The sequence below is a fragment of the Cuculus canorus genome, chromosome 1 (assembly GCF_017976375.1).
Source record: "Cuculus canorus isolate bCucCan1 chromosome 1, bCucCan1.pri, whole genome shotgun sequence".
Classification (NCBI taxonomy): domain Eukaryota; kingdom Metazoa; phylum Chordata; class Aves; order Cuculiformes; family Cuculidae; genus Cuculus; species Cuculus canorus.
Genome location: NC_071401.1, coordinates 200,758,083 through 200,782,790, shown reverse-complemented (window position 1 = coordinate 200,782,790; position 24,708 = coordinate 200,758,083). Strand labels below are relative to the sequence as shown.

Genomic DNA, 24,708 nt, shown 5'->3' with positions numbered 1-24,708 from the left:
TTGGGATAAGAATATGGGGGCTTTGTCTTCTGCCATCTGTTTTCTATGGCAATAAATATCCATTTACAGATTTATCTCTGCCTGGTGTGGTTTAAAGTCATGATATGAATGAGTGTTCATGGATATCCATTCAAAAAGGAAGTGTCATAGGTAAATGCCAGTCCCAGCTCCATGCCGGTGTAGATTTACATTTGTGTAATGGACAGTGGAGCTCTGACTTGGGGCTCTGACTGCATTTTTAATCTTAGCTTATCTTCTTTGGAGGAACAAGAAATAAAAGAGCAATCTGGGCTAAAATCCTGCTGAGCTGCAAGCATCCACAGTCACAACTGGGCACAGGGTCTTTAATTTACTGTAGTTGAGAGCAGGGACCTAAACCTAGGGCGCAAACTCCAAGATCTAATTTAAAATGGCTTTTCCAGCCATATCTCTCCCAGCTTGATTTGTTTCTTACAGCACTTCATTTAGTCTGGAGATGGCTTTCCTTATTTTGTTTTTTACAAAGCATCTGTAGTACCATCCTTTGAGCCTTGAAGGCAGAGAAGGGGGCAGGCTTGTTCATTTTTAATACAAGAAAGCTGCATGTTTTCTCTAGGCTTTCAAACTCAAAAAACCCAATATTTTGTGTTTGTGGTGAGAAACATTCTCATGTCTGGAAAATAGTCAGTGAGGTCTTGAGAGAAGGAGTAAATGTGTGTTCTTCCTTACCAATGCCTTGCAACAGCAGAAACAGATCTCTGCGTGGTGCTAGGCATTTGTTAGACATAAGCAGGACTCTATTCATCTTCCTCTCACACACATCCGCAGCACATGGATATAATAAAGATAGCTTGCAGGCATAAACTGTCTCACATTAATAATGTAAAGGGAGCAAGGACTACATATTTAACGTGCATGTTTACTGGCTGGGGATGGAGATCCACAGAAGGAAGATCTGGTAGGGAGGGCACTCTGTTGAGAAATACTGTGTTAAGGATGGGATTCGTATCTCATGGTTTGGTGAGGTCCTCTTTTGACTAAGACGTCCCTGTGTACGCTGGCTAAAGGAGAGCTGGCTGGGGTTTAAGGAGTACTTAATTCCACCGTACTTGTGTGTTTAGAGGATGACATCTGCAACCCCCACAGAGTAATTTGACTGCTTCTGCGGTGATCCCAAAGGCAGCCTGAGGTGCTGGCCAGAATGGAGATATCTCATAGACATCAGCATTGACTTAGGTGACTCCAACCCATGTCTCAGTCCTGACGCTGGCTGCTGGTGTGCCCCGTTGCGCAAAACTTAATACTGCCTCAGCTGACACATTTGTTGGTCTTTGTGCCGTATCTACTCATAGTTAGCACCGCCCTTTTTTATTTAGACTTGTAAAAGTCTTTGCAAAGCTATCTCTTCTGCTCGGTGCATGCCACGCATTGCACAGATCTCTCACATCTCAGGCTGTACATGTTGAAACTTGCTCACTTTGGACTGTATTTTGAGCTGAAGCGGGATTTTGTGGACTCTGAGCTTAGAAACACAACTTCTACTGGGCTTCAGGACCCCAAGTGCAGAGCATCTGCCCTGTTACCTCTAGCTGGCTGAAGGACTCAGGTAGAAAGAGCATGATGAATGCTTCGACCAGGTTGACCACAACCTTGTGGCCCACATGCCTGATGGGACAGCTATGTGATGAGGTGAAGAAAATAATGTCAGGTACAGGGATTTAGGACAAAATAGAGCCAATTGCAAAAAAAACATCCTACCAAATCCTCTGGCAGGCCTTATAGAAAGGCTCCAGCATTTGCCTGACAAGAAGCCTAAACCACCCCAACCTTAGGTCACAAAGTAGGAAGGGGAGAAATAAACTGTGGATGTGAGTGAAAATAAACCAACCCCTTCCCTCCAGTGTCCAGTCACTTAGGCTGCACGTGGGGCTGTTAAGTATGTAACAACTGCCAAGTCTCCTGCAGTGCTGGTCATCCTTATGCATCCATTCTTTTCTGCTGTATAAATACTGACCTTGCCCAACACCTTCTTCTGCAGGTGTTTCCATGCTCTACCTTGCTCCCCAGCCTGGTGTTACCTCCTGGAAACAGCCTGTGAGAGTAGTGCTGGTTTTCACACCTCTCCATCACATGCACTAATGCACACAGCAGAGGAGACTTGGGCAGCTGTTGCTGAGATAGATGGATAGGGTGTTTCCAAAGGGGATGTGTGTGTGCTTGGAGGAGAGTGCTCTCCCATTTTCCACGTTATTATACAACTTTTCTCTAGGCTCATTAGTCTCAGGTACGGTCTATATGAAAGCATGAACCCTTCCAGACGGGGAGAGGACCTGCTGTGGCCAGCAGCAGTGGAGGATGGTGGCCCCGCAGCAGCTGAGATCTTGCTCTGGCCAAAAAATCATCTGCCACTTTGCGGGAAGCCACCTTTGAAGGAGACACCAGACTTCCACCTCCCTACACTTGCTAAAGCATCTGCAAGTCACCACACACTGACACAACTCCTGTGATCTGGGCTGGCAACAACGGTGCCTCTCCAGAGCAGGGAACCCTTGCCTGCAGTGCTGGGCACTGTACATGGCATATGAATAAAACCTCTTCCCAAGGCAGGTTAAAGCCGCAGGAAGGACTGTCTGCCCTGGGCCCCTCTCAGCACCAGCGTCTTGAACCGCAAAGCTCGCATTTACCAGGAGGGACATTTCTGAATGCACTCCAAAGCAACAAACAACAATCAAACAATAGCAGACCAAAGCTGTGTGAATAATTATCTATGGTTTGCTTGACGGACTGGAAAGGCAAAGAAAATACATTTCAGGTTGACACAAAGTTATTTTTCTTTCCCTTCTGCCAAATGGAGAAGGAAGGAAAACAAACAAACAAAAATGCTTTGTGTAACCGAAACAGTTTTTGACCTTCATTTAATTTTTGAGATTTTTTCATACACCTTAAAAAAAAAAAATCCAGGCATTCATCCAAATGAAATTACAATGTGTTTGAAAGAAAAAACGGAAAAAAATATTGATTTGAAATGTCTAAAACCAGATTTTTTTTTTTTTGAGTGAAGCATGCAACAGACTCAAAGTAAATTTGCAGGTGGCTTCAGCTGCTGCAAAACTGCTTTTCAGCAGAACAGATGTCTCAAGCAAAGGTTTCCCCTCAGTCCTGTGTGGACCAACTCTGAGCCCCTTTGGGCTTGCAGAGCTTCTACACATCACCAGCCCTGGACCACAGGGTGTAGCACCCCTCACTCTCTCCCGTAACACCCTGCCCAAACCAGCCACAGCAAGCAGAGGGCAGGCTGTGCCCATCTCCTCCAGCTGAGCAGCATTTCAGGGAACATCAGCAATGAGAAGCAGAGGGTGCAAGGTGTCCCTGTCCTCCCTGGTCTCCCAGTGGGCTGTGCCAGCTCCGACACAGGCAGCTTGCCAGGCAAAAGCAACCCAAAGCACTTGGTGTGTGCATGATGTGCACGCAGTGTGCACTCTGCAGGTGTCTCCTGCTTGCTGAGCTGAGACCCATGTCCCAGCCAGCACCTCTTTGCCAGCCTATCAGTCCTTCAAAGCAATGAGACACACACACAGAGAGTCCCCTAGGCATTGCCACCAAGGTGATGTGCTTTCAGAAAGTTAATGACAGAATTACAGCTTCCCCAGGACCCACTGCTATGCCACGGCAGTAAGAAAGCACCGGTGTTGCCTTGGCTAGCCAGGGACTGCCAGCCCTGCCGTGTCATGTTGGCTGGCACTGATGAGAGCAACACTTCGTGCACTGTTATAGCCCACATTGCACTACATAACCACTGCTCGTTATACATCTCAGCTGGGACAGACACTAGTGGGCATCTGGATCTATTTGTACAGAGCCCTTCCCCACCACCCTGAGCTTTCTGCTGGTATTTATTATCTGACATTATTATTGTAATTTACTGCTACAAGTTGGTGCTGCCGTATGCCCTCAAACCGTCTCAACAGGTATTGATTATTAGGAATGATCCTTTTTAGCAATTATTACCTCCATGTATTATCACAGAGCCTTTAATTAGTTGCAACTGCTGCACGTTATCTTATTGCTCCTGTTAGCAACGATTTCTACCCTAAGTTATCACAGAGCCTCTGGCTAGTACTGATTTCCATTCACCACTACACAAGTCCCACCAACAGTAATTTCTACACACCATCACATCACCAATAGTAATTTCTTCACATTATGACATAACCCCTATTAGTGCTGACTACGAATGGGACAGACAAGTGCTATCAAATGGTACCCTCCTCATCCTCTGGGCATGCATTCAGGACAAAGAAATCACGGCTTACCCTTTCCACACTGCGTCTCCTCAGTGATCCATATGGTATTTTGAATAAAAGTCTTCGGGTCCTACCCGGAGTCACAGCTGTCTGTACTACCATAGTGCAGAGCTAACTCGTGTGTGTGTGTGTGTGTGTGTGCTCGTGTGTGTGTGCGCGAGGGTTCACAGCACGCACAGGCTTCCTTTGAAATAACTTACAGTCTCATCGAGATTTCCCAACTATCAAATAGCTGAGTGGGTTTTCACATCAGACCATATGAGTCAAGATGTGGCTTGTTTGAAAGAAGGAGGGGGGGAAAGGGGGAAAAAAAGAAAAAGGAAAACCCAAGCCTTGTAACCTTAACAACATGTTTCAAGCAGCGTATCTTTAGCTTCCTTCTGTTTCTCGGTGTAGTTTGCTCAGCAGGATTGCTGTGCCACAGAGGTGGAAAAATTAAGCTTCTGGGCAGAATGTTCCAAAAATGTCAAGCTTGCTTCTTGTTGCTACAGATGGTAACCAGGTCAGTTGTCTAATCAAAGCTCTATCAGAGTTATTATACATTTTGCCATGTGACTGCAGACCCCTCTGGTTTGCTGTACAGTAGATCACATGTCCACCTTAAAAGAATATCTGGTGTATCACCATCTGGTGCAGAGATTAATGTTAAATCCTACATTCAGATATTCCTCTTTCCTAGATACTGGAAAACGCATACCCAGAGCACTGGGCTCAAACATATCCTCTGGACTATCGAATTAAACTACAAGCACTCACCAGTTCAGGCTACCTGGCGTATATGGCATAGTGCAGTGCATGCATAAGTACCAAAACATTACCACTCACATGCACATCTGTACACACATGTGTCAGCGACAGCCTGCTCTGTGACGCCTACAACCTCCGTGTATACTTTTAAAAACTATTATATGAAAGTCTATATTTGTGAAGTGTTGTCTTCACAAAGTCAGCCTCAATGTCTACTTCTTTTTTTCTCTTACAAAGCCACATTAGAAAGTAGCAGACAACAATATTTCTTTTCACTGGAAAGAAAATTTGAAACTATTTTTACTCTTCACATTGTATGCAAGTGTTTTGGAAATGGGAAAGATTCTTTCCCTTCCTGCAGACTTTCTGCAACAGCAGGAGTTGTCCCAAAGTAACCAGGTGTGATTCTGTGTTTTTGTAGAGATGTGTTTTGGATGTTGTTCCCATTTCCATGCTCAGTTATAGGTGCTGCTCCAGATGTAGTTTAGAGTTAATGTGTGCAAAGAAGGAGCTTCTTGATTCACCAACTCTATAACGGTATTCTGAATTTGCTTAGTAAAATGGAAAAGATGTTAACCCATGCTCTTTTCCTTGGAGCAGTCTAGATGGGAGAGCAAAATCTGCTGAGCTGTGGAGCAAAACCCTTCCTCCATGTATTGTTCTCATTTTAATGCAAAACTGAAGACGCTTTGTTTTGATCAAAGTCCAAAAGCCAGGATGAAGGTGTTAGGGACAGGACATTAAAGCAACCATGCAAAGTAAAGAAGACAAATTCTGTGTCTGTTCAGCATATGCACATGCATTAAAACCAGTCAAAGAAAAAACCTCAGCAGCTTGATGTGGGAAACTCTAAATATTAAAACAATTGGCCTTTGTTCATAATTAGTTCCATATGTCTCCTGCTAAAGAGAGTGAGAGAGACAGGAAAAGATGGAAATATCTTAAGCGTGACTGACTTATATAGGTTCTTTGTGTAGAATAGGTGCAGGGTTAGGGTCTTTGCTCCTTGCAGAGATTTTTTTTAATGATTGTTAATGCCCCCCTGTTATTCCACAGTTTGTCTACCTGTTTTGTTTAAGCACGAGGTGGCTGGTATATCCCAGCTGCCCACAGGGAACCCTCGTCTCCATCAGCAGAGCCACTGGGATTCTACTGGTGGAGAAAGAGGGCAAAGGTGACTGCAATCTGCTTTACCGGGAGCTTTGCCTGAATAAAAACTGAGTCACGTCTGAGTCAGGACCTTGGGGTTGAGTGCTTCATGTGAGACCAAAGATCTCCCTGCTCACCCAATCTGAAGCCCTGGGCTGTGGGATCTCCTTCTCAAACTAGCTACTTCTCCATAAACTGTCATTCCAGCAGTCAAGGTCTCCTGCAGGTCCAACTCATAGAAAGACCAGCCTTGTAGATAGTGTTTTATCCACTAGAGGGGACAAAGAGCCATAACATAAATCTCCACTCACGTCTACCAGAAATGGGACCAGAGGCAGACAGTCCAGTGGTACCACACAAAGATCACACAGACTCATTTTCACCATAGGGGAGAAAGGTGTGTTTGTTCGGTCATTTCCACAAACCACAAGTTCTTTGCATAGATTTTAGATCTTGCAAAGACCAATCTTGCCAATCTGCATATTACTTATGGCAGCTGAATAATAACACAAACAATCTTCTTTGCAGAATACATCTTGTGCGTGTGAAAAGTGGAAAAAAATCCACCCATTTGATTAGTATCGGAACAAATCCCAAGAAGATCCCTGCATATACCAACGGGCTTCACTCCTCCATCCCTCATTGTGCTGCACCACAGGCACAACTCTACAGGTATCCTCCACAGAAAAAAACATAAAACTGGATATTTGGACCCACTATGACAATTTCTCTTCTGTCTCATTCCTCATTTCCCAGCTGGTATGAACCTGGAGACCAGAAGCCAAACCAGAATCATTAGGACTGTGGAAACTGTCTGGAAGGATGAGTTGTTGGCTTTTTATTTTCAGATTTGTTCAAGATACATTGGCAAGTGTATGGAGTAGTCTATTAGGATTAGCTTGATAGATTGCCTATAAGATAGGTAATGTAAAACATGCTCTCACGATGATCTTCCTAGTTGTTCCTAAAAAGGGAGTTCAGGTGTTTGTGGCAGATGTAGGCATGTCCAAGGGAACTTCAGCCCATCAAATTTTGAATTTCCCTCTAGGCAGACCCCATTTTTCTGGTCGTTGACTGCAGAGATAGGTTAAAATGACCCAATCACTGAGGCCTCATTCAATTGTATTGTCTGCAGAAACAAACTCTAACTGAACAGCACAGTAATAAATAAAAGCCAAACTATTGTAGGCGAACGTCCTGGCCTTAACACCACAGACCCTCAAAAGAGACATGCTGTATTTACTAACTGCCGAAAGATGAAACTCTTTAAAGCAATGAATGCTTTTCAGTACTAATTGCAGCTGCCAGGAACAGTGGTTTGTGGTAACAATGCATCAGAGGAAAGTACATTCCAATAGACTGCCATTTAGACTAGATTTTTTTTTTTTTGATCTTTAATGAAAAGGAGAGAGAAATCATTCACTGCTGCAAAGCGTGTCTTGTATTAGCAACAGAGGAGTCGATTTCAAGCCAGTGTATGCCCAGCAGAGATCAGTGAATGGAAACAAGGGACTGCAGTGGCACAGACTGAAATGCAGTAGGCGATATCTATACGTTCCATTGATAAGACACTGTTTATAAAACTGAAAAGTCAATCAGTACAGGGAAAAAAACATCCAAGTTCTTTATTCCGTGAAGACACAAGTACGGCATCAGAATAAGAGGAGAGTAAGGACAATTTGCACCTCCTGACAGTATTTTCCGTCCTGGGTGATATCTATCAGTAGCAAAGAGAATTTTTTCCTTGGAGGTGTGATAAAGACACAACTTGTATTTGAGATTTTTAGTAACTCCTATTAATCTTGGTGGAATTTCTTACTTTCCACCTTAAGAAATCCTCCCTAGCTGATTTGTTGGGGCACAGCAAAGCAATAGCAAGACACGGAGAGCAGGGCGATGCTTTTGGGTTGCAGTCCCTACACTGACTTAGCTTATGTTTTATTGCACCCAGAATCAGGCTTTAAAGGAAACAGCCTGTTTGGGAGTGAAACATAAAGACAGGTTGTCATTGCAAATCCAGCTTGCTCTAAAGTTAAAGAAAAAAGCAATTTTCCAGTCTTACATGGTGTTTTACAGAGAAATATTACTATCACTTTAGCCCGGGGAGGGATGTGGGAAAACACACGGGGTGGAGTTCCATTCCCCTACAAGTGTTTTCCATCAGAGCTGGCAATAACCCAGCAGCTTTCTAGAGCGAGAAAGGCTGTTTGCAGCCCCCAGCCGTAAGGGGCTGAGAAGCTTCCCCTGTGTTCAGCAAGGCTGTGTCACATCTGGGGGCCATGCAGCCTGCTACATGTCCCTGTCTCCTCTGGCATGTGAGTTCCTTTGCCGGGATCAGCAATCTAGACTGAATATGAAGGTCAGCCTCACACCGAAACAGAGATTCTTGCTTTCTTTTACTCTGTTTTGGTGCTATGGGTAATGCAGTGATCAGCACAATGTTGGACTGCCTGTGCAGCATGTCCATCACTTGTGCCAACAGAGATGACAGGGAATTTAGGCTATAGCACGGTCTTTTAGTCATCTGCAGTTCACAGGTATGTTAGTAGGTCTGGCTAGCATAAGCCTAAACAGAAATTCAGAATCAAGCATTTCTGGACTCAAAGAAGTTCATATGTGATGCACATTGCTATAGGTTATCCCAGTAATTTTACCCTTTCCTAACTTCCCTCAGTCACTGGTATTCCAGCAGAAACATCCCCATAGCTGCTCATCAGTTGCTTTTTGTACTTCAGACTGAGTATCAAAGGGAACGGCTGGGAGAGCACAATGTGAAACCCAGGATGTCATCTGCTCAGCCTACACTCAGCCATGCACTTAGACCTATCAGCAGGTGTATCCACCAAGCCAGCAAGTCCTTGGCACAGCCCCTAGTGAAAGTCGTGGCACAGATATGGGCACCTCAGACAATGTCTTCAGGAAAGGGGACAAAGCAACCTGCACCCTTCCTCTTCCGCCGCTGCTACCAAGCAGACTCTCCAAGAGCAGCCTTCATCCCACCTCCAGTTCTTGTCCCAGTCTGCTGTCTCCTATATTGTCCTTGATGAGGAAAGCAGTCCCAGCCTCCATATGTCCAGGTGTATGGACACCTAAAAAACACTGGCCAGAAGAAGAGCAGCAGATAGTGAGTGGCGCCTCTGCTAGATGGAAGGATATTTCCCTTGTGTTTTAGTACGCCAGTAGGTCGGCTCTTTTCCCACATAACTCAGAGAGACAGTAATTAATTAGGGAGGGAACTTGCCTGACCCCATTGCCCTGGAGACACGCCCCTGTAAACATCACGAAGGGATCACAGAGGCCACCTCTGACTTCCAGGGCTTGGATAAACAAAAAAGGAGGTATTTGGCAAGAATACCACATTCCCATATTGTGGATATTGTGAATGTGTAGCAGAGGCTGGATGCAAAGCCTGCAGGAGCAGTCATGCGCTCAGCTGGGCTATGACTGTGCAATATTTCCATCAGGGATAGAAAGCCTTTGCAAATCATGATGACTGCAAGGAATGTGCAAATGCTTCACGTATCTCAGTATCAAGTCTTAAGATGAGAGCAGGCTGTTCCTGTGTAGCGCTTAGCACTGCTGATTTATTCCAATTCCTGAACAAATAGGGGTTTGCTCAGCACAGCATGGAAGGGACTCAGCCTTGAGCTAGATTTAAGCCTTACACAGGATATGTAACATATGGACTATGTCAAACACTCTGAAGATAAATGCTTCTTTGTTCTGTGTAATTTTGTCTCTGTTAAAACTTCATTCTTGTTACACTGCTTTGATTAATTTTAATATATTGTGGGAAAGCATAAGTGTCTGTGTGAGGGAAGGAGAGTTATATGTTGCCCCCAGAGAAAGCTGCATGGAAAGCAGAGGCCATCGTGTCCCTAAAGAAAGGAGGAAAGTTGAAGGCTACTGAGCGACACTAGCAGTGTGTTTTTAAGCCTTGCCAGACTTGGTAAAAACCTCTCAGGCAAATTTTGTTTTGTAGTAGCATCTCACAGGCATGGAATAGTGATGGCTTTCATCTGAGTGAGGAGAAAACTGTGTTGCACAAAGCTGAAAGAGAAACTGCTAACTGGCAAAATGCAAAACAAATTTTGTTCTGTTTTTTTGTGGATTTATACAGACAGATGAAATTTTAAAAGTGTGTCTGACTCTCTGTCTTGGAGTCTTTCCCTATAATTGCTATCAGTTTTATTGCTTCAGCTCTCCTGTCTTCGCTAAGGGGTAGCAACACCCTAGTTCAGTTGTAGGAAACATCTGGAGTGGCATTTACCTCTCCTAACTTCAGTTGCTTTCATCTGAGCTTGTCACCCAGACTTCTTTTGTCATCAGTGAAGAGAAACGGGCACTCGAGACATTGGACCTTCTTGAGCTGCCTACTTCACTGGGGAGTGGATGATACCTAAATACATCAATGTCTCCCCACCGATTACAAAGTAAGCTTGGTAAACGGCCACTCTTGGTCTACCTCTTTAGCTATCAGAAGCTCTCCTATGTGCCTTGGTAGATGTATTTAATTACTTCACCTTTGCTAATATCCTGCTGGGGCACTTTCAGCTTTTCATTCTCACTGTCTTTTTTTATGCATTTTTCAGCTTGGGCGAGTGAGCCTAGACTGCTCCACAAAGCTCTTCTATTCCACAAAGGCTTTCTGAGGGTCAATAGCATGACCTTACTTTCATGGTGTTGAGGTTAGAAGTTATCTGTGTTTCATGGCAATGTGCACATTGCTGCAGCACAACACTATGGCTTTTCTTCTCCAGGACTCTTCATGGCAGCTGTGCGTAGTAACATGGGTCCCTGGGCTGGGCTCAAAAGATGACACAACAGATTCATCAAAGAATATCTACTGTGAGCTGCTAAATTTAAAGACAACACTTTTGGGTTAGGAAACACCTGACAGCAAACAGCTAGTGGTTGGAAGGTGACTGTAGGGACTGTGGCTGTGTACTTGCAATGTTCTTACAGCCATCTGTAGGCACCTGATGTTGGTTGTTGCCCGAGTCATGGTATCGGACTAGATAATTCATTGGAAAGATCTAGTGCAATAATTTTTTTGTTGTAATTCTCAGAAATGTCATGGAACCATAGAATCACCAGGTTGGAAATGAACTCTTTGATCATCGAGTCCAACCATTCCAGTCCAGAGAAGAGCAACATAGCTGGTGAAGGGGCTGGAGAGCAAGTCTTACGAGTAGCGGCTGAGGGAACTGGGGTTGTTTAGCCTGGAGAAGACGAGGCTGAGAGGAGACCTCATTGCTCTCTACAACCACCTGAAAGGAGGTTGCAGAGAGGAGGGAGCTGGCCTCTTCTCCCAAGTGTCAGAGGACAGGACGAGGGGGAACATCCTCAAGCTGTGCCAGAGGAGGTTCAGGCTGGACATCAGAAAGAAAATTTCACAGAAAGGGTCATTGGGTACTGAAACAGACTGCCCAGGGAGGGGGTGGAGTCATCATCCGTGGAGGTATTTATAAGATTTGTGGATGAGATGCTCAGGGGCATGGATTAGTGGTTGGTAGGAATGGTTGGACTCAATGATCCAAGAGGTCTTTTCCAACCTGGTGATTCTGTGATTCTGTGATTCCTATCTGCCACTAAACCATGTATCTGAGCACGTCTACCCATCTTTTAAATACCTCCAGGGATGGCAACTCAACCACCTCCCTGGGCAGCTTGTTCCTGTCTAAACAAAACCTAACAAATAGCACATAATAGGATCTCTTTAATGTTAAAATCATGGTAGGCAACTTCAGCTTTTAGTGCATGTCAAACAACTTGATTCTGCTCCTATCCACTAGACTGACAAAACTCAGGCTGGCTCCAATGGTGGAGGATCATGCTTTAAATGTCCTAAAAACCCGATTCTGAGGCTAAACTGGGGGATGCTGCTGTTGCCAGAGAGAAACTCATGAGGGTTTTTTTTCAAAGAACTGATTTATCTGATAAATAAACACATGGAAATACCCGTTATATTGCAGAGGGTGAGGTTAGCACCCATATTTGTGCATTATGCATGATTTGTGACTGCTCCAAGTACAAACTTGTTGCTTGCTCTTCGATTAGCAAGTCCTAGCAGCCTGTAAAAGCCACAAAATTTATTGCTGCTATAGAGGTTAATGGATCACTTTACATGTTGATAATGTCTTATTATTATTGCAATGGTTATTAAGAAAAATGTAACACAGACACCAGGAGTCGATAGTAACTGCAAGAATGTTTGTTCGATTACAGCAGGGATGGAGACTGCGGTGTGTGGAGTTCACTGTGCAAATGGTGGTCAGAGCAAGTCCATCACAATGATCTTTCTGCACTCCTCTTTTCTTCAGATTGTCCTCAATACCACCCATGAAAATGACTACTATTTGCCAGTGTTGATGGCATGAGAACACTGGAAGATTAATGCTGTAATTGCCCCAAGAATGGATAAAGATGACACCTATCTATGCCAGAGTGTGCTAGGAGTGGATCCAAAGCCACACTTCCTCCTTGGCACCAGAGATCTGTGTCCCACATATTGATGGTTGAATTATTCTGCAGTTGTAGTGTAGTGTTAAACTCTGGAGGGAAAAAAAATCATCAAACAGTGATTCTGGATATCAGATTTCTACTCCTATTCAAATGGGAAGACAGAGGACCATGCTGCTCAAATGGCTTCGTGTGTCTCTGTCTCAGTTTTTCTACCTGTAAAATTGTGAAGAAAAGAGCACTTCTGCATTTGTTGCTACTTCTCTATTATTAATAAAGAGGCAGATCACTTACATACCCCTCTCTTAGAAGCTCTGTGTTTGGAGCTAGAATATGCAGGCATTGGTAATGACCACTCCAGATCTTTACCAGGACTGGATGGCCTTTTCAACGTTGTGGTGCCCCCCTCAGTGGCAAGGTACATCAGGGAGCCATGCGTCCCCTTGGTACCCTCCAGCCAAGGCAACTGAGCCTCATTTTGGACTCCTTGAGGTTACTTAATATTTTCTCCCCCAAATATGCAGCTTTATGTCTGGCTGGATACAAGAGTTTGACTCAGACCTTAACTCCTGTTCACTGGTAACTGGCAGATGAACGAGCCAGAATACTTGCAGCATTCCAGGTAATTTCTTCTGAATTCCTCTGACTGAGTTGTGCTATTAGAAACTGAGATTTAGTTTCATGTCCTTGTTATTTTGTTGTTAAGTCTGCCAGGACTTGACAGCGTGGGGAAGGAGAAATGCAGCTGTTTCTCAGGCTGGAGCAAAGCAAATCCTGATTGCTACGTCCGCCCAAGGCAAAGCAACCACAGCCCCTCTTTGTGCCAGGATGCCCTCACAAATGTCACTTTCATCCAAGAGTCTCCTATGTACATACACATAGATATTTTCATATCTATCTATCTGTCTGTCTATCCGTCTCTAAAGCTATCAATATTATTTTATATACATGCACATATGCAGGTGTATATATCTGTAAAGTGTGGTGAGCGTGATGAGAGGAAGGCTGAGAAAGCAGCTGTGGAAATATGTTTCTGCAGGAATGTGGATGGAGCTATGGAGTGTACTGTGAATTTGGTAGGCTTGATTGTGTTTGGATGGTGTATAAAGCCCCATGAACCATTGGAGATAAATTGCCTGTCATTTCCCAGGATCTATTTGGAGTGGGCCATGAATATGGTATTCTTGAAAACTTCATCTAAGTCTGACTTTCTCTCCTGGGACATCCACAACAGCTCTGGTAGGCTCACCTACAGAAATTCATCTTCTTTATCAAGTAAGCTGATGCTTGATTACTTCAGGCTCACTTTTCCACCAGACTATTATCCCTTTGCCTGTTTGCTTGAAAGTCTGTTCCTTCCAGGTGGTCTAAAGTCACATCCATAGTGCGAGGAAAAGCACGCCTCAGTGGGGCAGGCTCCATAGCCCACCTCACTCCCAAACTCTTCCAGTCATTCCATGCAAAGCATCCTGGGCATGCTGGGCATGGTGTTGCATATAGGCATGCTCTAGCTGTGACTAAGGCAAGGCTTGGAAATCAGCAAGGTTGGTCCTGAGGTGCATCTCAAAGGTTTTCTTTCACAGACTGCATAAGAATGATTAGTGTGTCCAGAGACAGGGAGGGTTTGGCTCAGATACTCCTTTTGCAAGCAAAGAAACAAGGATCCAGAGCTTTATTCCCCTTTTTCACTTAGCACACCCAAGGGACCTGCCAAGCTTGTCCCTGCACTGTCTCTCTATGCTGGCCCCTGCCTCCTTGTCTGGCTTTCTCCAGGCAGCCAAGTCCTATCTCATCAAGCAGCTCGGTGGCAGCCCTCTGGTGATGACAGCTAATTATGAAAAGGCATGTCTTAAACGTCCCTTTTTCTCTCACCTCGTAGAACCCAGCAAAGCTCTCCAACACCATGAAATATAAAGGAATTAAATCAATGCAACACTTGGATACACCACTAAATTTGTACACTGCCTTCTGGATTATTAGCATCTCACTTTAAATAGGAAATTGTAGCTTACTTACAAACACATCCATTAGTAGGTGCTCCAGCGTCACTTCAATATCCTCTAATTTAGCTGCTAAAGTCATTGCGAAGTCAAACGTTAGCTCTGGATGTAGAAGAGCCCTCACGAGTCCCAATCCAAACCGTCTGTGACCAAAGCTGGTTCGCGAACTGTAGCAAATGAGTTTCTCACAAATAAAGAGAATCTGAGAGATCAAAACTTAACATCCGAGTCCAGATGATGTCTGGACTCCGTGCTGGCTGTCAGTCCTGCTTGTGGGACTGAGGATTACTCCATGTGTGCAAGATGGGAACAGAAGCTGCAATGTGCGTGCTGTTTTCCTCTCAGAGCTTCCCAGTCAGAAACATGGAGTTATATCTGGGAAACCACAACAGAGGGAGGGAGAGACACACACACAGAGGGAGAGAGAGGGGAGGAATGGAATAAACTGCCTTTGACATTGACTGATATTTATAGGACTACTTGTTTTTGACTCCAGTCCATTTCTCTGTTCATTTCTGACCTTTCACAAATGGCTCAGCACACTGGAGCGTATTGTAAAACGGGGGCAGCAGGTCCCACAGAAGTTGGCTGTGACCAGTCCTGGGCCAATTCACACAAGCACACCATCAATAGTTCTTTGTGAGAGCATATCAGGCTCTGTGCTGTAGCTAGTGACAGAGGAGAGCACAGACGTGTAAAAAACAAGGAAACAGAAGTTGTTTGGGTACTAATTTTTTCCTAGGAGTATTAATAGATTCCCTTACCCACTCCCCAAGGCATTGGACTCCAGTGAATGCCACGGTGATTGCTAGGGTTATGTATGAAGGGGAATAACCTTAAATAATCCTTGCAGGGCTTGACTCTGCAAACACCCTGGTGTCCCCTCTGAAATGCCCTCCCACTGCTCACCCCCTTCAGCTCTGCAGTACCCCTGTTCAAGATGCTAAGCACTTCACAGGGTTAGACCCTTCCCTTTACTGTATTCATGGGAAGTTTAAATCATGATCCTAAGTGCTTGCTGTTCCTCCGAGCGTCTGCTCCTACTTAAGTCAATGGAGAAAAGCTGACATTTCTGCTTGCTTAGCACTTCTCGGCTGTAGCTCTCACAGCACTGCGTATAGTGGTAAGGTACTGGTGGATCTGATCCAACTGAAACTACACTCAGTGGGAATCCTTCATGGATTTGAGTTAATGCTGGCTGGGAAGCAAATAGAAGGGAAACTGAGGCACAAAAAGGAGAAATACTGAAAGCCTTGGTATGGCCAGGAGTAGTGCTGAAATCTCCTCCACACTAGGCAATATCAAGTTCATCGAAAAGTCTTCCAAGATGTCCACATTACTTGGCAAAATTTTTTTTCATTTGTTTGATATATAATCACATTTTGAAATATCAGGGTAAAATCTTGCATATGATATATTCCAGACATTGGGAAAAAAACCCACAAGGCTTCCCTGAAGGTTTCAGAAGTTGAAGACCAATGTTATTTATAAAGGTGTGAGATGGATAGAGTTGATGGAGCTTAGAGGGATCTCTAGTCATAAATTCCAACTAAATGTCCTCAGAGTTATAGCTGAAATCACATTTTCAGACACCAAGCATCAGCATTTGAACAGGAGCTGCCTCTGATGACTGAGTTTTACTAGTCAACAACATGATAGACCATTTGGGACATGATATGATGGATAGTTTCAATAGCAAAGAAGGGCATGTAATTCATTTTCTGCCTGGACCAACTCTCATTCACACAAAGTCCTGCAACAGATAATAGGTTAGCTGCTCCAGAAATAAACCCAGCACGGGAAGCTTGTCTACTGCAGGGAAAGCCTGTTCATCATCCGTATGCTGCCCTCTCATTATAGCTTTGACTATGTGTCTGTCTCCACCAGTCTGAGTGGAGGAGTGTTTTAATAAGCATGAATAAAACCACACAATAATATATTTGAAGGGTGTTACATTGGAGATGGTTAAAACCTTGGGAAGCATAATGCAGTACTATGATGAGTGAGCTAGCAGCCATTGCTCGCTGCAGCAAGGGGCATCATGGTTTTCACTGCAGACAGGTTTTCACGTGCTGTCCTCCCTAGAAATTATATGCAGAAGGTCTGAGTGATGGTAAGGCTTTCACCTCCTCTAGTACGCATGGAAATTCAGAGATCCAGGAAGCTACAGCTTCTCCAAGATCAGGCTGGGTACAAGAACACGAGTGTCCTTTTGGACGTCCCCATCTCTGTACACAGCAGGCAGTGCTCAGGCTGTGTCAGTACAAGTCAACAGACATCCACCAAGACTGAATCATGCATTTGTCTGCCTCTAACTGATAATACTGTCCAACTCTGTCTAAGCACAAGAAGAATTTTACTGGAAATGAATATGTGTTCACTTCTGCCCTCCCCACCCCATTTATTGCACAAAGGCTATGTGTTAAATACTGAAGTATGAAATTAAAGATCCTTTTCTGTAGGATCCCTCTGCACAACAGCACAGAGTAACCTTATCACTTCTGACCCTTAACTGTCCCTGTAGCTGCATTGTATTGGCCACAGAGCCAAACAACAGGAGACATCTTCCAGGGTCAGAATGCAATGTTCATGTGACAGACTCTTTGACACCAACACAAGCACATTTTTGTCTTCACAAAGATGAATTTCAAGATTATTTTAAAATAATGGAGAAAATAGTATCAGGGACAAGAAAATGGCATAAACAAACACATAATGTCTTCCTTGATTCCTGCTCAAGAAACACCTGCCATTAAAAACACCACGTGCTCCACTGGTGATGGCAAGGAGGATGAATGGGTTCACAGGTTCTCATCCAGGCTGAGCTTTACATGGCCTGGGTTTCCATTATCACAGTAATAAATAGCAGAGATATGAGATATACCAGCTCTCAGACTCTTGCAGGTGCAATACTTGGCTGAGCTGATCTCTCACTGATCAATATTAACTGTCTTTAGAAATAGTTAGAAGCCTGGAGGAAATGCTGTTGATATAAAAAGTTGCTTTGTTGAAGTAAGTGCTGTGGAGTTTTCGTAAGTCCTAGACTGCAGGGTCTTTTGTACCCAAGGGTATTTATCTTTCCATTGTTCCTTCAAATTGCACTAAAATTTCAGATTCAAAGCAAAGCACACTATGAAAAGTTCTAAAACACAGAAAATGTGTGGAAGATGAGAAAAAAAAATCTTTTTCTAGTGATAACTGAAGCAGTAGGCATGGCTGTGGTAAAAAATAAGGATGGTAAAAAAAAAAAGTCACCAGAGTCCAAGAAGTTGTTTCACTCAACCCCTTGCAAAAAGTGGAGAGCAGAAATTGGTCACAAAATCAGATCTAAACAGAAGAACTTCTTCAAACACATCAAAGCTTAGGGACTTCTGAATCTATCCTGTCTCCACTCTTCTAACTCTCACATTATTGTTGCTTACCCCACATGATCTCTTTTGTGGAAATAGCCCCTTGAATAGAATAAACAACAAACAGAATTTCACTGAGTTCCCCAGGGATTATTCCCAAAGCCTGTGCATGTTTGCGTGTGTATGCATTATACGTACACACAAAATGAGATTGCACGTGCTAACGAGAAGACCTAACTTGGCTGATTCTTCAGTGCAGTAGATCCAAACACTTTCTTTTTCAAATAATTATTTCCATCTTTTCTAATTCCTGAGAATTCATGATTTTGGCCTTTGCAGACGTGAGACTTCTTCTATTTAAAGCAGAGCATCCGTCTGACAACACACCAGGGTATTTGTGCAGAACAGGATGTTCTTCTACACCCACATTTTTCCCCTCACTTCTTTACTAGTTTTCTTCTACCATTTGCGAATAAGATATGAGAAAAGAGCTGAAAACTGGAGACAGTTGGAATAACAGTTGCAGACGGTACTAAGTTGGACAAGAGTGTTGATCTGCTTGAGGGTAGGAAGGCTCAACAGAGGGATCTGGACAGGCTAGATTGGTAGATTGGTACACTAAGGGCAGTTGTACAGGATTCAAGAAGTGTCAGGTGCTGCACTTGGGTCACAACAACTCCATGCAATGCTAAAGGCTTGAGGATGAATGGTTGGAAAGATGCCCTGTGGAAAAGGACCTGGGGCTGTTGGTTGACAGCCAGCTGAATATGAGTCAGCAGTGTGCCCAGGTGGCCAAGAAGGCCAACAGCATCCTGACTTGAGTAAAAAATGGTGTAGGAGTAAGGAAGTGATTGTCCATCTGTACTTGGTGCTAATGAGGTCACACCTGGAATACTGTGTTCAGTTTTGGGCCCATCGCTACATTACACTTATCTGCTGGAGCATGTCTGCAGAAGGGCAACGAAACTGGTGAAGGATCTGGAGCACAAGTGTTATGAGGAGCAGCTGAGGGAACTGGTGTTGTTTAGTCTGCAGTAAAGGAGGCTGCTTTCTACAACTACCTGAAAGGAAGTTGTAATGAGGTGGATGTTGGTTTCTTCTCCAAAGTAACAAGAAATAGGACAAAAGGAAATGGTTTCAAGTTGGCCAGGAGAAATTTGGACTGGATATTAGGAAAAAGTTTTTCACCCAAAGAGTTGTCACACTTTGGAACAGGCTGCCCAGGAAGTGGTTGAGTCATCATCCCTGGAGACTGTGGATATGGTGCTTAGGGACATGGTTTAGTGCTGGACTTGGCAGTGTTAGCTTAATGGTTGGACTTGATGATCTTAAAGGTCCTTTCCAACCTAAACAGTCTATGATTATGTTATTTGCCAAAATGAGATTGCAGAAAAATATTCTGGTTTTCAAAAACTGAAATGTTATGTTGGGGGACAGTGGATCCATAAGTGTTTTCTTAGGGGAGTTTCAGGAGCGAAGGTGGTTGGTGATGGTAGGAAGATGTCACCCTGAAAAGGCTGGCTTACAAAGATGGGAGTGTAAAATCAGAGGGCAAAATTCAGCAGGTAAATCCAAAATCTGGCAGGAAAGGGTTAAAGAGCAGATCTAAGCCTAGTTAATCCCAGGATGCTATGTTTGGGCCAACCCAGCTTGCAAAGATGAGAGCTGAGGAGGATGGGCAGATATTTCTTGTATGAGGTAAAAAACTTGACTGAAAACACCAGAAAAGGGAGCCTGGGTCACCTCCACTGGCTTAGCCAAGGAGTCGGGTCCTCAGTAATTGTGGATTATGAATGGTTATGACAAATACGGGTGAAAGCCCTTTTGAGCCAGTGCATTTGCCAGCCCACCAGTGTAGAATGGGATCACCACCCAGCTGCGGCAATACAGGATGTGTTTCTGCTCGACTAGTAGAGAACTTCTATAAACTTCTCTGCTTCAAATAGTCAAAGGGAGGATTTGAAGATGAGTCTTTTTTGTCTCCTGTACAGGTGTTTCTCTTCTCTTTCCTCTTCAGACTTAATAATAGGTCTTCTGCAACAATTTGTAGGGTTTTTCCCCTTGGGGAAGCTGAAGAGGGAGGTTTTGTCTTCTTGGTTGACTGGGATGACAGGGAAATATCAGCATTCAAAACTCCTTCACCTCCAGCTTTCCTTCCCACACAAAGTCCTGGACATAGGAACTCAACAACCTGACATCTCCAGGTCGGATTGCAGTAATTCGCTGAATTTGGAGCTAAGTGTGAATCCATGCAGGGTCCAGCTGGCCCAGGGAGCAGCGATTTACCTTCTCCTTGGTTCAAGATGCTGTAAGGCAAACCCATCCTGCAGCAACTTTCAATGCCAGATGATGGTGTTGGTAATAATTTCCCAATGAATGAATTAACCTAATGCTGCATCAAATGCTGAAGATCAGCTTATGGCCCAACGCCAAAGCTGTGCTCTGGGATGAAATGCAACAGCTTCATCTGATGAAGGGATCTCACTATGGCACATTATTTCCAGAGGAGTCCTGCAAACCTTCAGTCTGTGCAATCAAGGCAATGAGAACATGGCCTTTTGGTTTTCTCCAGGGATACGGTCAAGGACATGTGCTGCTCTATCTATCCACAGACAACCTAGAAAGGGAGTGAGTAGTGAGGGAGCACAGATTGCAGGTGACGCCATGGTATTCAGGGTAGTGAGAACAAGGGCCCACAGAAAGATGGGAAGAAACTATATGAATGAGCAATAAAACAGCAAATTAAATTTAATGTAGCCAAATGTGAAATAATGTTCGTGATAGGAAAAATGTTCTGAACTTCACGTATAAAATTATGGTTTCTGAGATCACTCATGAGTACGATATTTGGATTATAGTAGTTCTATGAAACATGAGTTCATCGCTGAATAGTGGTGGAATAAGCAAAAAAAAAAATTAACAGTTACCAAGGGGCAATCAAAAGAGGCTATAAATATGCCACTGAATGAAACCAGAGTTCACTTATAGCTTGAATACTATATTTTGACCCCTTTATCTCCAGAAAAGGAACAGAACTGATGGACAGGATTCAAGGAAAGGCAGTAAAGGCAATTAAGTGTAAAAAAATGGCTACTATAAAGAATTAACTAAGTAAGCAAAATGGGCTCTCTGGTCTGGAAAAAAAAAATAGATGCTTGAAGGAGAAACAAAGGAGATATACAGAAGGATCCTGAGTGACCTTCTAGTTTTGCCCAGTACAACAATTAGGGTGCATCAAATGAAGCTGGGAGGAGACAGGCTCAGAAAAAAATTAAAGTTCTTCAAGCCCAACTGATAGTTGATTTGTGGCACTCCTTGCCTAAGGATGGTAAGGATGCAAAATCTTAAGCTGGGTTAAGCTAAAGACTGGATAAATTAAAGGATGGTAGATCCATAGAGGGGTACTGGACATCTAGAGGTCAAATCCAACACAGGAGGTCTCTACGTTGAAAATGTGGAAGCTGGGAGAGTATCCAGGGGAATTATCAGGTATGTTTACCACTCTTCTCTCTGCCTCACTTATAGCCACTGCTGGAGATGGGACACCGCATGGCCCTTTGGTCTGATCCAGTAAGACTGCTCTTAAGCTTCAGTTCCGTATGAGAAGTTGCCCCGAATTTATCATGAATTTTCCTATAAGCCTAAGCCAGTTCCAGACTGTGCAAAACAAAGTTCTCCATGAAGTTCTTTGACACTCAAAAGACAGAAATGTCAGAGACTCCAAGAAATCACCAGACCTTCAGGTATTACTGCTAGGCTGGCATGAAAGGTATGTACATGCTGAAGCCGTGTAAGTGCTGTGACAGTGGTTGTTGATGAAAGGCCTAAGCTACTTATAGCTTTGGTCTCTTGAACAGGAGCTACTTGTCTCTCTCACAGCAGGTAAGGGTTTTATTTTTTTTAATAAGAGGAATTCATGTATTTTCATTTCCCTTTATTTATAAGTCTTGCCTTTGTCCCAAAGTGGTGACACCCCATGGAGGGCCATCTACTTTGACTTGTAGCTGCATTACTGCTGTCAAAGGTGACACATGAGAGCGTCCATGGAGAAAGGGGCTGAGCGTGGACAATGACAACTTCAGTTACAAACATGCCTTTCCTTTCAGAGCAGATTCCCTTTCCAAACTGAGTGGGCCAAGCCCACAGGTACACAGTGCGCTGCCAGGCAATGCTACAACGTGTCTGAGGGCTGCTCAATGGGCCAGTCGAGATCCCACGTGTCTGTCCATCCCCTCTTTGGCGATGGGACAGAGAAGTCATTGCTTGCAGCTGACAGAGACGCCCAGCTGGGGCTGGTCCATGCTGCCAGATGAAGAATGAGCGTGGGAGTCCCATTCCTGACCTCTCGCCTGCAGTGGGATTGACAAAGCTCCATAAAGGAGAAAAAATGTTGCTTCCACACGACAACAAGATAAACGTTTTTATAAGAAGGTCCCCAGATGGGAAGCGCCAGCAGCCCTGAGGTACTACAAAGAAGGAAAGCGATGACCAGAGTCACCCTACCCTGGTAGACTTAGCATCAAGGATCACCCCAGCTTTTTACAGCCTTTAACAGGGACATTTCTGTTTGTTTTGGGAAGCAAGCTTAGCATCAGCAAAAGTCCTAAACCATCGTGTCTCTGAAGGGTCCCAGGCGTCATAGAGCACTTGGTTTTCAAGTTTAAAAATCATTGCTATAATTTCTGTTTTACTGTCATTACATTCAACCAACTCCTTTACCGTCTCCTTCCTGGGCAGAGCTGCCACTGACTGATTTTTTCACCATCCCCACTGCATTACTTTTTCCTCTTGTGTGGCCCCTCTTTCTTTGGTGGCCTCACACTGCTCTCTGTAACTAAGACATTGTTTTATTTTCATGATTTAACACAGTGCCCTGAAAGCCATCCTTTGGCTAGAAGACATCCGTCTCCTGCCCCTTTCACATGCACTCTCATTTAAAGGCCGCTATGGGAAAGGGAGGGGAAACCTCACATTTTCTCTGTTCCAGACTTTCCCTATGGCCAAACAAACCACCCAAAGAAGAAGAAGCCATTTCATCTTTGGCATAGGCTGAACGGGTGATGCTCAGGAGGGTCTTAGTTGTTTCAGCTGGAGAGAGGGCTGTGATCATGGAGAATATGGAGAACATGGAGGAATTAAGAGTCCCCAGCCTGGTTATTCTATGTGTACCCAATTCTGCCTCCCATGACATTAATTTCTGCAACGCAAATCACAGACCCAAATCAAAGCAATGGAAAAGCATTTCTTAAAAACTATTGAGAAACTCTCCATTTTTCTAATCCTATTTGTCACAATTCAATGTCCCATTGGCTTCTTCCTTTGTTTTCCTAAAGCATCATCTGTTTGTCTTTGGGGTCTCCCATGTCTCAAGGTGACCTGCTGGGCAATGATGCTGTTTCCCCGGCAGATTGCTCTGCTGTGCATGTGCTTGGAAGTGTCCAGATGCCACGAAACCACATGAACCTATTATTTAGCTTGCTGGGAGGGATCCCTCTTAAGCTTCCCTCCTTGGTGTAGCAAATCAGCTGCATTATTAAAATGATTAAAAATAGACTGAGCTTGCCTGAGACTGCATCTATAATGGATCAATTGCTTTTTATACATTTTTGGCTCCCTACAGTGCTGCTTTGTCATGTCACTTTTATTCGCTTGGGCGAGATATTGAAATAATAGGCACATTCAGGAGATATAAATATAGCTGTTTATTGCCTTAAAATGGGTCTGCAGACAAATCACAGTCCCAGCTTCAGGTATTTAGAAGTTAAATCTTCCTCCTCTGTCCCTTCGTTTTTGGACTTGGATCAAACACTGGACTCTGCAGCTTGGGGGTTGTTTTACCTTAAGCCACAGGCACTAGTTCTGCAGTGCAAAATTCATACCATTGTAGGCTGTTGATCTAAGGAGCTCGTGGTATTAGTCTGGATTTGATTCCAGTAAGAAATAGTTCAGCTGTAATATCGAAAGGCTGTAGCAAAGTGAAATAAAAATAAATGTACTGCATTGTCTAGCTTAACGGGGTGCTAATTTCTTGGGAGCACATAAATAGAAGCCACAGAGTACATTCGTTTGCTGGTGTTGGGTTGGGGAAGAGAAGGGGAAATTCGGAGCTCTGTCACAGTCTGAACTTTGTTCCCATGTCTCACAGCACTGCACAAAGTCTCCTCTGTAGAATAGCCAGTTAATTAAAAATGATATTTACAGTCCTCTGGTGATGCATGCCCATGATTCTGCTATTAGTATTTCTATGAATTCTGGCACCGCAAGAGGGTTGGGGCCCCAGCGATGCAAAGAGCAGTCCTCATCCTCAGTGCTCCCCGTACAGCTGGAGTCCACGCAAGAGAGGCTTCAGGGAGCCGATACCCTCTCCATCACACCGTGTTTGCTGAGGGGTTTTATTGCCCAGGTCTCCTGCGACAAACACAGGACAACCTCTCCACCCCGCTGCGAGATTCCAGGTGTTTTGCAAGCAGAAGTGAATTAATCCACCTGATGCAGTGGGTACGATGCTCTCAGCTTGCACTATCACTTGCTCACAGAGGAATCCAATGCACCTAAAAGCACTGAAACAATATCCTGTGCTTGACCCACCAGACTTCATGTCCTCTTGCCTCCTTCCCCCCCTATCTCACATCCAACACAGCTCCCAGAACTTATCCTCAGGCAATGACAGGGTATTTCCCTGGCACTTCCCGTAAGGCTGGACATTTGGAAGCGTTT

General features: G+C 44.1%; 1 protein-coding gene across 6 annotated transcripts in view; it reads right to left on the bottom strand.

Annotated features, from left to right (window-relative positions):
• FRMD4A (FERM domain containing 4A) overlaps positions 1-24,708 on the bottom strand; it is a 389,746-nt gene that overhangs the window by 214,116 nt on the left and 150,922 nt on the right. For 2 of the 6 annotated variants that reach the window (XM_054056343.1, XM_054056341.1), the window contains exon 1: positions 4,293-4,400. The exons of 3 other annotated variants lie outside the window; for them this stretch is intronic. In XM_054056343.1, the coding sequence (XP_053912318.1) occupies positions 4,293-4,385 (93 nt within the window). In that variant the 5' untranslated portion in view covers positions 4,386-4,400. Of the gene's footprint in view, positions 1-4,292; positions 4,401-14,657; positions 15,057-24,708 lie in introns of those variants that run through there. One more of the 6 variants, XM_054056342.1, reaches the window with a different exon arrangement.